Source organism: Anolis carolinensis, chromosome 1 (assembly GCF_035594765.1).
Source record: "Anolis carolinensis isolate JA03-04 chromosome 1, rAnoCar3.1.pri, whole genome shotgun sequence".
NCBI classification, from domain to species: domain Eukaryota; kingdom Metazoa; phylum Chordata; class Lepidosauria; order Squamata; family Dactyloidae; genus Anolis; species Anolis carolinensis.
In genome coordinates, this window is record NC_085841.1 from 199,198,716 (window position 1) to 199,209,623 (window position 10,908).

The following is a 10,908-nucleotide window of genomic DNA, read 5'->3' on the forward strand; positions in this document are numbered from 1 at the left end:
CGGAATCCCATTCGAAATTTGGTCTGACCATAAAAATCTCCAGTATTTAAAGTCTCCTAGAAAATTGTCCCCCAAACAAATCAGATGGGCGCAATACTTCAGCAGATTCGATTTCCAATTAAAGTTTTTTCAAGGGAAACAGAATGTCTTGGCAGATGCTCTTTCACGCATGCCTCAACACGAAGGCCTAACCACAGCAAAGGAGGGGACAATATTCTCTGACAAACAATGGGGCTTAGCTGTCAGGACAAGAGCACAAACCCAAAAGGAGGACACGGCTTTTGTCGAACTCGGCGGGGAAGATAACTGGGGAAATGAACTAAAACAGTCTTATAAAGGAGATCAATGGATCGCGTCCAACGCAGAAAAGGGGGACCAGAAGGGGGGATTTTGGTTTGTAAACAAGAAACTGTATATCCCAGCAATATTAAGGATTAAGATTCTGCATCGTTTTCACAACAACCAGAGCGCTGGTCATACAGGAATTACCAAAACAACAAAGGCAATAGCAAAACATTGTTGGTGGCCAGGAATGAGGAAGGACATAAAGAATCATGTTGTCCAATGTGATGATTGTGCCAGAAATAAATCGGGAGGAGGGAAGCCTATGGGATTGTTACAGACAGTAGCGGAACCTACCAGGCCTTGGGAATGTGTAGCTATGGACTTTGTGGGAGAACTGCCAGTCAGCAAAGGACATCGTTATATTTGGACAGTATTAGACCTGTTTTCTAAACAGGCCCACTTTATAGCACTGACGAAGCTACCATCGGCTGAGAAACTAGCTGAATTGTACATAAACCATATTTACAAATTACATGGATGTCCAAGTAGAGTAGTCAGTGACAGAGGAGTACAATTCACAGCAAAATTTTGGGAAAAATTCTTGGAAATGCTAGGAGCAGAAAGGAGTTTAAGTTCTGCTTTTCACCCCATGACAAACGGGGCGGTAGAACGTACTCAGCAAACGCTTGGGCAGTTCCTTCGAATGTACTCTAACATGAGACAAAATGACTGGTCTAGGTGGTTGGCGTTTGCGGAACTAGCCTTTAATTCAACTATACATTCAGCAACAAACAAAACCCCCTTTGAAGTAGTTTACGGGTATGAAATACAACCGTTACCCCAATTGCCGAGGTGGACAGAAAATGAAGGAACAGAGGCAGGGAAATGGAAAACGCAAATGATGGAATGTTGGAATCAAGTGACTGCTTCGTTAAAAGAAGCACACAAAAAGTATAAAACGTTCGCAGACAGAAAGAGGGTGGAAGGCGATAAATTAGATAAAGGAGATCTAGTGTGGTTAAGTACCCAAAACATCAAATTGGGGTTACCTTCAAGAAAACTGGGCCCCAAATATATTGGACCATTCAGAATACAGGGTGTTATCAATGAAGTGACTTTCCAATTGGCATTGCCAAAAAGTTTAGGGAAAATACACCCAGTCTTCCATCGCAGCTTGCTGAAAAAATATATGGGGACTTTAGACAAAATGGACCCATAGAGTTATTGTTTGATTGGTTTCAGGACTATGGTGAAAGAAGAACCGAAGAGGAGGACGAAGGAAACGGGGGCGCCATGTCATGCAGCCAGATCCCAGGGCTGAATTTCCAAGCCCTGAATCTGACTTCATAACATAAACATGCGAGCACCTGGCGGGAGAAGATAAAATGAGCCTGGGAACTCAGGGGTGAAAGTATAAACAATTATAATTGCTGTAGTGTGGGGGGGATAGAAACCTTGGTGGAAATGTGATCCAGAAGGTGGGGTTTGATGATGATATTTGCGTGTGATATTACGTTGCATCAGAAGTGATAAAATTAGATGTATGTAAACATTAGGTCATTCTCGACTTTTCCAAAGTCATGTATTCTTCAATAAAGATTGTGTTTGAGAGCAGCTGTCTTTGATCTGCGTTCAGACTGGTCCTTTGAAGTAAGCCTGACACATTTCAATGTACAGATACAGAGTACTCATAACCTTTTTTTAAAGCATTTAAATACCGCACTATATTAAAAGATCTCAAATTAAACTGATGTTCTACAACTTCCCTTATATCAGTATTGAATTGTTATAAAGCAGCATCTAGTCCCATGTAAATTAGCTACAGCTGGCCCTTCACACTCATGAATTCAACCATCCATGGCTTGAAACCATATATTTTAAAAATCAAACCTTAATTTTGCCATTTTATGTAAAGGACGCCATTTTAATACGCAGTTGTGTATAATGAGACTTGAGAATCCACAGATTCTGGTATCTACGAGGGTCCTAGAACCAAAACCAGTGGATATGGAGAGCCAGATGAATTTGTTTTGTTTGGAAGTCTAACTTGTAATCCGGATTGCTGTATACTTTAATAATTAGAAATTTAAAATAATCAGATACTTAAGAACAGCCCAGTGTTCTACAAATTAAAGGGTTAAGCAGTGTGCGATATAACCAGTGGAGAATGGGATTTGAACAAACTGAAGCACAAGTAATATGAAAGGGTAGTGCTCACTTATATTCAATATGACATTCTGTTGTCCATGCTCTTTCTTACATAGGAATTAAATAATAAATAAAAACTCACCTGTACTGCAGAGTGGTGATCATTGTGCATTTTTGAGAATACAGATCAATACTGAATGTAAAAACATACTACCTAACTCTAGACCAATGGTTCTCAACCTGTGGGTCCCCAGATGTTTTGGCCTTCAACTCCCAGAAATCCTAACAGCTGGCAAACTGGCTGGGATTTCTGAGAGTTGTAGGCCAAAACACCTGGGGACCCACAGGTTGAGAACCAATGCTTTAAACACTACATTGTTTTGTTTATTTGTTTGTTTATTATTAATAGGTTCTGAAGCTTCAGAAAATCAGCTGGAAATAGAAGGAATGGCCAATTGTGTTCCATACTATGGCATATCAGATCTGAAAGAAATTCTCAATGCTGTGATAAATGATAATGCAAAAGAAGTATATGAATGTAGACCTCTTAAAGTGGTAAACTACCTGGAGGTAAGAAGAAAAAGAATATTGTATTATTTATTTTAAAAGCATGCTATTTTAATGTATCTGATGGGTTTTTTTTAAAAAAAATATTGCTTTTGGAGAGCTAAAGTATTACCAGAAGAATGGGTAAATTCAATACTTTTATTACATCCTCTAAATCTGGTATTGGTGCGGAATGCTTATGGGTAAGGCTGAAAATAACATTAAAAAGTCCTCATTTTATAATATATGTCAAAAATTAGCAAAAAATGTTCTTTTGACAGTTCACCATTCTACATCTTTAGTATATTATAAGCGCAGATAATACAATGTTTTTGCTTCCACAGGGAGAAGCAGTGCGGCTTTCTCGGCAGCTACCATTGTATTTATCAAAGGAAGATGTTCAGGACACTGTCTATAGAATGAAACAGCAACTTGGAAATCAAGATAAAAGCTGTGTTCATGGCCGGCCTCTAGTTCATTGTTTAACAGATATTCCACAGAGCGAGTAGCAAGGAAATATTTCATTTGAAATCCTATTTCATATTTTTATACAAAATAAAATGTAAATTTTGCTGTTTTGTAAGAAGAACATGAGCACTGAATTCATGCATTGTTTTGTATTGTATTTTCAGATAATTATTTATTTAAAATGCAAATATGTTGAAAACTGGATTTCTTTTCAAACAGAACAACTAAAGGTGGGATTAACTCCCCACATTTATTCGTTTACAATGTTTCGTGAAGCAAAGTCTGTAAAGGCAATGCCATTCCTATAGTTAAAAACAAAAGCAAAGAAGAGGGGATTTGATTTTTAATAGCAATAATAGACAAGGATCAGAATAAAAACTCATTTCCAAAGCAAAAAGTACAATATTTTCAACAAGGTCTTGATTGTGCAGATGTTATAAACAATTAATACAGATGTATTTGTAGAAACCACTTGTGGACACAGATCGTGTTGCTGGCAGTGTATAGACGATATGTAAAAGATGGGCCATGTACACTCATACACTTGAAACTTGAAATCAAATGCATATTCTATGAATGTGGGATGTTGCAAATTTAATAGTATAATTGAGTTATGCTTTAGCATAGCAGAATACTTAAAGAATCCAGTTATATTTCAAAAGATAACAGTGAGCTATATGATATGTAACTATTTTACATTAAATATACAGTAGCAATATTACTTGTGTTTATTTATTTATTGTGTCAGAAGTGAATTGAGAATACAGTTATAATATATAGAAAACTCACAAACAAAGTTTAAAACTTGGCATTGTACTAAATTTCCTTTGACCAGAAGCTGGCCACTTGGAGTGCCTATGGTGTTGCTGTAAGAAGGTCCTCCTTTATGCATGTGGCAGGGCTCAGACTGCATTGTAGTAAGTAATTTGTAGTTTGCCCTTTTCCACACTCATATGTTGTGGACTCCACTTGGTAGCCCCATTTCTTAAAGTTGGCTCTGCATGTCGTGACGCCAGAGCGCAGTCTGTTCAACATCTTCCTAGTCGCCCAGTCTTCTGTGTGCTCAGGAGGGAGTTTCTCATCCAGTCTCAGCCACTGATTGCGGTTCCAAGTTTTAGCCTGCCACTTTTGGACTCTCGCTTGCTGAGGTGTTCCTGCGAGTATCTCTGAAGATTTTAGGAAGCTATTTCTTGATATAAGGTGTTGGCTTGCTGGCTGATATCCGAACAGAGGATGGGCCATAGATGTCAATGCCTTGGTCCTTTCATTACAGGCTGCTACAGCCTGATGGGTGTCAGGCAGTGCAATGCTGATTACTTGTGTTAGAATGAGGTAGCTAGATTGTTTATAAACAGAATATTCTTTTGATGTGTAACTATGACTAAAGGCTATAGGTTTTGCAGCCATTATGTTGTGAATGGTTTACAGATTGAGAATATGCAGTGGTAAAGAAAAATGTATAAGACCAGAAAAAACCAGATTTTGAAGGATATCTTCACTATCAAGTGACAGCCTTCATCATTGTCATAATACAACACTGAACGTTTATGCCACATTTGGAAATTAGGATTTCTTGTTATTGACATTGACTTGCTTTCTTGTTTTCAGTGCAACATAATGTGACCAAAGCGCTTCAAAAATTGTGCCACACATATAAGCAGATACACTTTTGAGGTTATTAAATATTTCAAAATCATATTATTTGCAATTTGTATAAGAAGCACAAAAACCAGATCAGTTGACTGGTCTTGCCCTCCGTCCTCAAAAACAGTGTTAGGTTCGCTTTAGGGCTGGCTTAAGGGGGAAACAACTTAAATAAACACAGCAACAACAAGGTTGAACCTATCACAGGGTTTTCTTGGCAGAATTTCTAGGGCAGAAACAGAAGTAGAGATCCAGTGTCATGTTGTGGTTTGTCTACAACTTTGGAAACAGCCATGGAAATCGGCTGGGTGACCTTGGGCAAGTTACACTCTCTCAGCCTCAGAGGGAGGCAAAGCAAACCCCCTCTGAACAAATTTTGCTAAGAAAACCCTTGTAACCATACAATAAATAAATATAATAAAACTGAGTATGTACATCATATGTCATTGTCACCCCTACAGTTTACCCCAATCAGCCCCACATATGTGGATCTCAATCGTATTGTTTTGCTCAAGTACAGAGCCGTTTTATATGTTATTTTTGGATATTTCGAACCTGGTTATTTGGCTTGGTACTTTGATATGGCCTAAGGGCTAATCAATAAAATGTTCTTCTTCTAAGAAAACCCTGTGATATATTCATGTTAGGGAAACAACTTGAAGGTACACTGAATACAGGCAGTACCGAAGTTACTAACATGGTAGGTTCTGTAGCTTTTGTTCTTAAATTGAATTTGTATGTGAGCCAGAACAGGTATATTTTTAAAGTATAACTCCAGCCATTTTAACTTTGGATACCACAGGGAAGAGTGAACACCAAGAGTGAAAATCCAAGTGAAATCCAAGTTGGAAAAACTGCTAGAGGCCATGGGGTTAAGAGTGGAAACTGCCTCTCAAGGAAGCCCTTTGGAGTGGGGCCTGGTGCCTCCCTTCTGTGTGGGTTTCTCTTCTTGAACCATTTCCAAGGCGGGCTGGTCCTTTTCACCACACATCAACTCTGTGCCCTTTTGTCAACTATGCTCTTTTCCCTGGCCAACACTTCTCTTTTTCCCAAGAACCGACACATTTCAGAAACGTTCAAAGGTTGTCTGTATGTGGAGGGACAAGGCAGTAAGCAAACTAAAAGTAAACATGTCGCCTAAAGCAATGCTGAAGAGAACTTGTTGTCAGGCAATCCCTCATTGTCCAAGTATAATGGCCTTCCAAGTGTGGCGTCCTGGTGGTGGGTTCGTAGGTGACTGTGAAGCCCTATTCTTGACCCGCATGTTCTTCCACAGTGGGGACATCGGTTTCCAGATGGAAGGCGGTCCCGCGGTTAGGGTTGGCTTGATGCACCCTCCTCTTCACACGTTTCTGCCTCTTCAAATTCCACAGCACTGTTGGTCACAGCTGACTTCCAGTTAGAGCGCTCAAGGGCCAGGGCTTCCCAGTTCTTAGTATATATACCACAGTTTTTAAGGTTAGCTTTAAGGCCATCTTTAAATCTCTTTTCCTGTCCACCAACATTCTGGTTCCCATTCTTGAATTGGAAGTATAGTAACTGCTTTGGAAGACAGTCATTGGCCATTTGGACAGCGTGGCCAGTCCAACAGAGTTGATGCCGAAGGAGCATCTCTTCAATGCTAGTGGTCTTTGCTTCTTCCAGCATGCTGACATTTGTCCGCCTGACTTCCCAAAAGATTTGGGAAGGCAACGCTGATACATTCGTTCCAGGAGTTGAGTGTAACTTCTGTAGACAGTCCACATTTTGCAGGCGTATAACAGGGTTGGGAGAGCAATAGTTTCATAAACAAGCACCTTTCTGCCTCATTGCCACCCTGCTACTGCCATATTTTCCCTCAGAACTGAATTGGTGGCTTCACCTGCCCACCTTTTCCCCTCACGCTTCATACCTCAGGTGAGGAGAGGCCCCGAGAGAATTTCCCGCCTTTTCTTGGTTTCAGAGAAGGAAGAAGTGTGAAACAACCACCCATTTCGACATGGATGGAACTGAGATGTAGACCCTGCCTTTTGTCCAAATAGAAGTTGAGCTGCTGTGGAAAACTTCCTGTCTTTTATTTGCACAATAACCCTGTGAGGTAAGACCAGCTGAAGGAGAAACAACAAAAGAGCTTTGTGAGATCGTGACGTTTATTCGGTATAAGGCCTTGTGAACTGTGGCCCACTTTTTCGAATTCATGCATATCGCCTCATGAGGGAGGTGGGGATGGGAAGCAACAGAAATGCAAGCTATAATAGCATGTTCATTATTTTAACATTAGTGTATAAATATGCATGTGCCTTCACATTGCCTGTATTTCATATTTCATAGGTAAGAAATACTCAAGATGGTGTTGTCAGTTATTTCCCCTGAAATAGCTCCAGTTACAAGCAGTTACAAAACAAGGTAGGTTGTGTAAGTTTGTTCTTAAGTTAAATTTTATCTGTAAGTCAGAACAGTTTGAAAAATTTGGTTTGTGGAAACAAGGATTGATGATAAAGCTTCACTGGAGACCCCTTTTCCTCATAACACTCAGGAGTGAATTTCCCTTCCGAAGGGAAGATTTCTGTCATTTCCTGTTGTCTCACCCGTTGTTCTTAACTGTGAATAATTTGTAAGTCAGGTGTTTTTAACTTGGGGACTGCCTATATGTTGTACAGTAGAGTCTCACTTATCCAATATAAACAGGCTGGCAGAATGTTGGATAAGTGAAAATGTTGAATAATAAGGAGGGATTTAGGAAAAGTCCATTAAACATCAAATTATGTTGATTTTACAAATCATCAGGTTTTACAACAAATCTACAGAAAACGCAGTTCAATACACGGTAACATTATATAGTAATTACTGTATTTACAATTTTAGCACCAAAACATCGCAATGTATTGAAAACATTGGCTCCAAAAACATCATGTTTTACAACAAATCTACAGAAAATGCAGTTCAATACACAGTAACGTTATATAGTAATTACTGTATTTACAAATTTAGCACCAAACATCGCAATGTATTGAAAACATTGGCTCCAAAAATGTTAACTACTAAAAGGCAGACTGCATTGGATAATACAGAATGTTGGATGAGCGAAGGTTGGATAAGCGAGACTGCACTGTAGTTTCAATAAATAGTAAACATAGATATATGTGATCTTGAATAATAGTCACAAATAACATCATAGTGTAGAAAAAGAGTCTAGAACACTATACCACACTACTTCCATCTGCCAAACCTGTTCAAACTTAACCTATCTATTGGTCTTCAGCTCTGACTATGTAATCCCTTTTTATCCACTACAGATAGAGAGGGAATATCATTTAATACCTAAAATCTTGGCCTACTTTTAGTACAGGCTCAAGACCTTGCTGGCTCTTGCTAGCATAGCTGCTGTTAGGAAAAGGAGGTCAGCATGTGGCATATCCATGTGTTCATCATGGTGTCTACTTAAGCCAGCTTCTGCTTGGATCAGTATCAAAACTATTAGCTCAGTGGTTCTCAACCTTCCTAATGCCATGACCCCCAACCATAAAATTATCTTCATTGCTACTTCATAACTGTCATTTTGCTATTGTTATGCATTGTAATGTAAATATCTCGTATGCAGGATATATTTTCATTTGATTGACCAAATTTGGCACAAATACCCAATACGCCCAAATTTGGATACTGGTGGGGTTAGGGGTTGATTTTGTCATTTGGAAGTTGTAGTTGCTGGGAATTATAGTTCATCTACAAAGAGCATTCTGAACTTCACTAGCGATGGAACTGAACCAAACTTGGCACACAGAACTCCCATGACCAACAGAAAATACTGGAAGGCTTTGGTGGGCATTGACCTTGAGTTTTGAAGTTGTAGTTCACCTACACCCAGAGAGCACTGTGGACTCGAAACAATAATGGATCTGGACCAAACTTGGCAAGGATAGGCAATATTCCTAAATGTGAACACTGGTTGGTTTTGGAGAAAATAGACCTTGACATTTGAAAGCTGTAGTTGCTGGAATTTATAGTTCACCTACAATCAAAGAGCCCCTTGAACCTCACCAATGATAGAATTGGGTCAAACTTTTCACACAGAACCCCTATGACCAATAGAAAATACTGGAAGGATTTGGGTTCCTAAGACCATCAGAAATATGTGTTTTCGGTTGATCTTTCATGACCCCTCTGAAACTCCCTTTTGACCCCCCCCCCCCCCCCCCAGGGGTCCTGACCTGCAGGATGAGAAACACTGTATTAGCTTGATACTTGATAGTTAATTTGACACCAGTAGAAATGTAAGTGTTCAAAAAACATCTACCATCTGGAGGGGAGGAATAACTAAATTCCTTAGAAAGGAAAAAGCATTCCAAACTCTGTAATAGCTTTGCTTTGGCTTACAGCTAATTGTCTTTTAAAAAACAACAACAAAAAAACAAACAAACAGATGAGATGGTTTTTCTAAAATGTTTTTTCTGCCAAGGTAGTTTTGCAATCCAAATTCCCCTAGCCCAGATATTCATGCAGATATATAGATACACACAGAGAATTGCTCTTGAGTTGTAGGTCGAGAAAACCACTCATTTTGCCATCATCACAGTACTGGGATTTGTGCAGTACAGTAGAGTCTCACTTATCCAACATAAACGGGCCGGCAGAACGTTGGATAAGCGAATATGTTGGATAATAAGGAGATATTAAGAAAAAGCCTATTAAACATCAGAATAGGTTATAATTTTACAAATTAAGCACCAAAACATCATGTTATACAACAGATTTGACAGAAAAATAGTTCATTACACATTAATGTTATGTAGTAATTACTGTATTTACGAATTTAGCACCAAAATATCACAATGTATTGAAAACATTGACTACAAAAATGCGTTGGATAATCCAGAACGTTGGATAAGCGAGTGTTGGATAAGTGAGACTCTGCTGTACTTAGAGGTTTGCTGTATCCACCCTTCTGTCATCACAGGCTATCATTCATGGCTGAGTATGATCGCCTTCCAAGTGTATGGTCTTGGTAGTCGGTCCATAGGTGACTTTAGAGACCTGGATCCACATGTTCTGTTGCAGAGAGGACATCCTTTCAAGATGGAAAGCAATCCAGTTTCTCCCTTTCACCCCCCATCCATGCCTCTTCGAATTCCATAGGATGATGATAGTGGCATCCTTGAAGTCTGCTGGAAATTTCTCTAGCCTAGGAACCAAAGTCTGTTTGGTTTGCAACTGCTGCTGCACCACCTCTTAGACCATTCTACACTGCCATATAATTCAAATTATCAAAGCAGATAATCCACACTATCTCCTTAGAACTGGGTTATATGAGTCTGCAATGCCATATACTGCAGTTCAAAGCAGATAATCTGAATATTATATGGCAGTGAAGATAGGGCCTTGGTTTCTTGGTCTCATCTACACTGACCACTTAATGCAGTTTCAAACTGGTATAGCAGAAAGTGTTCACTATGCAGGTGATTACATGGGCAATCCTGGAGGCAGTTTGAGCCTGAATAGTGATAGATTGTACAAGCCACAGAGCCCTGGTGCACATTAAGTACATTCTTTTGCTCACTTGTGCTTGTTATCTGGCTGCCACAGTTTGAAGCTAACTTCAAGCTGCATTAAATGGTAAGTGTAGATGATGCCTGATTAGCTACAAAGGGAAGCAGAGCCTTGGATTTGGCCCTCAGGTCTAGCCATTATGGTGATCCTTTAGTTTGTAAATAAATTACCAGTTATTTCTCTGAAATCAAATTGAATGTTATTGTTTTTAATAAAGGACAATCTAAATCAGTGGTTTCCAACCTTTTTTTTGTCTAGGGACCTTTTTGATAAGGACCACTCTCCAACATC

The 10,908-nt window shown here is 39.3% G+C and overlaps 1 protein-coding gene across 3 annotated transcripts in view; it reads left to right on the plus strand.

Annotated features, from left to right (window-relative positions):
- The window catches only part of pms1 (PMS1 homolog 1, mismatch repair system component), a 64,087-nt gene extending 59,922 nt beyond the window's left edge, over positions 1-4,165 (plus strand). For 2 of the 3 annotated variants that reach the window (XM_062963713.1, XM_062963717.1), the window contains exons 12-13: positions 2,843-3,003; positions 3,324-4,165. In XM_062963713.1, the coding sequence (XP_062819783.1) occupies positions 2,843-3,003; positions 3,324-3,488 (326 nt within the window). In that variant the 3' untranslated portion in view covers positions 3,489-4,165. Of the gene's footprint in view, positions 1-2,842; positions 3,004-3,323 lie in introns of those variants that run through there. The other variant, XM_062963724.1, reaches the window with a different exon arrangement.
- Positions 4,166-10,908: the final 6,743 nt, after the last annotated feature.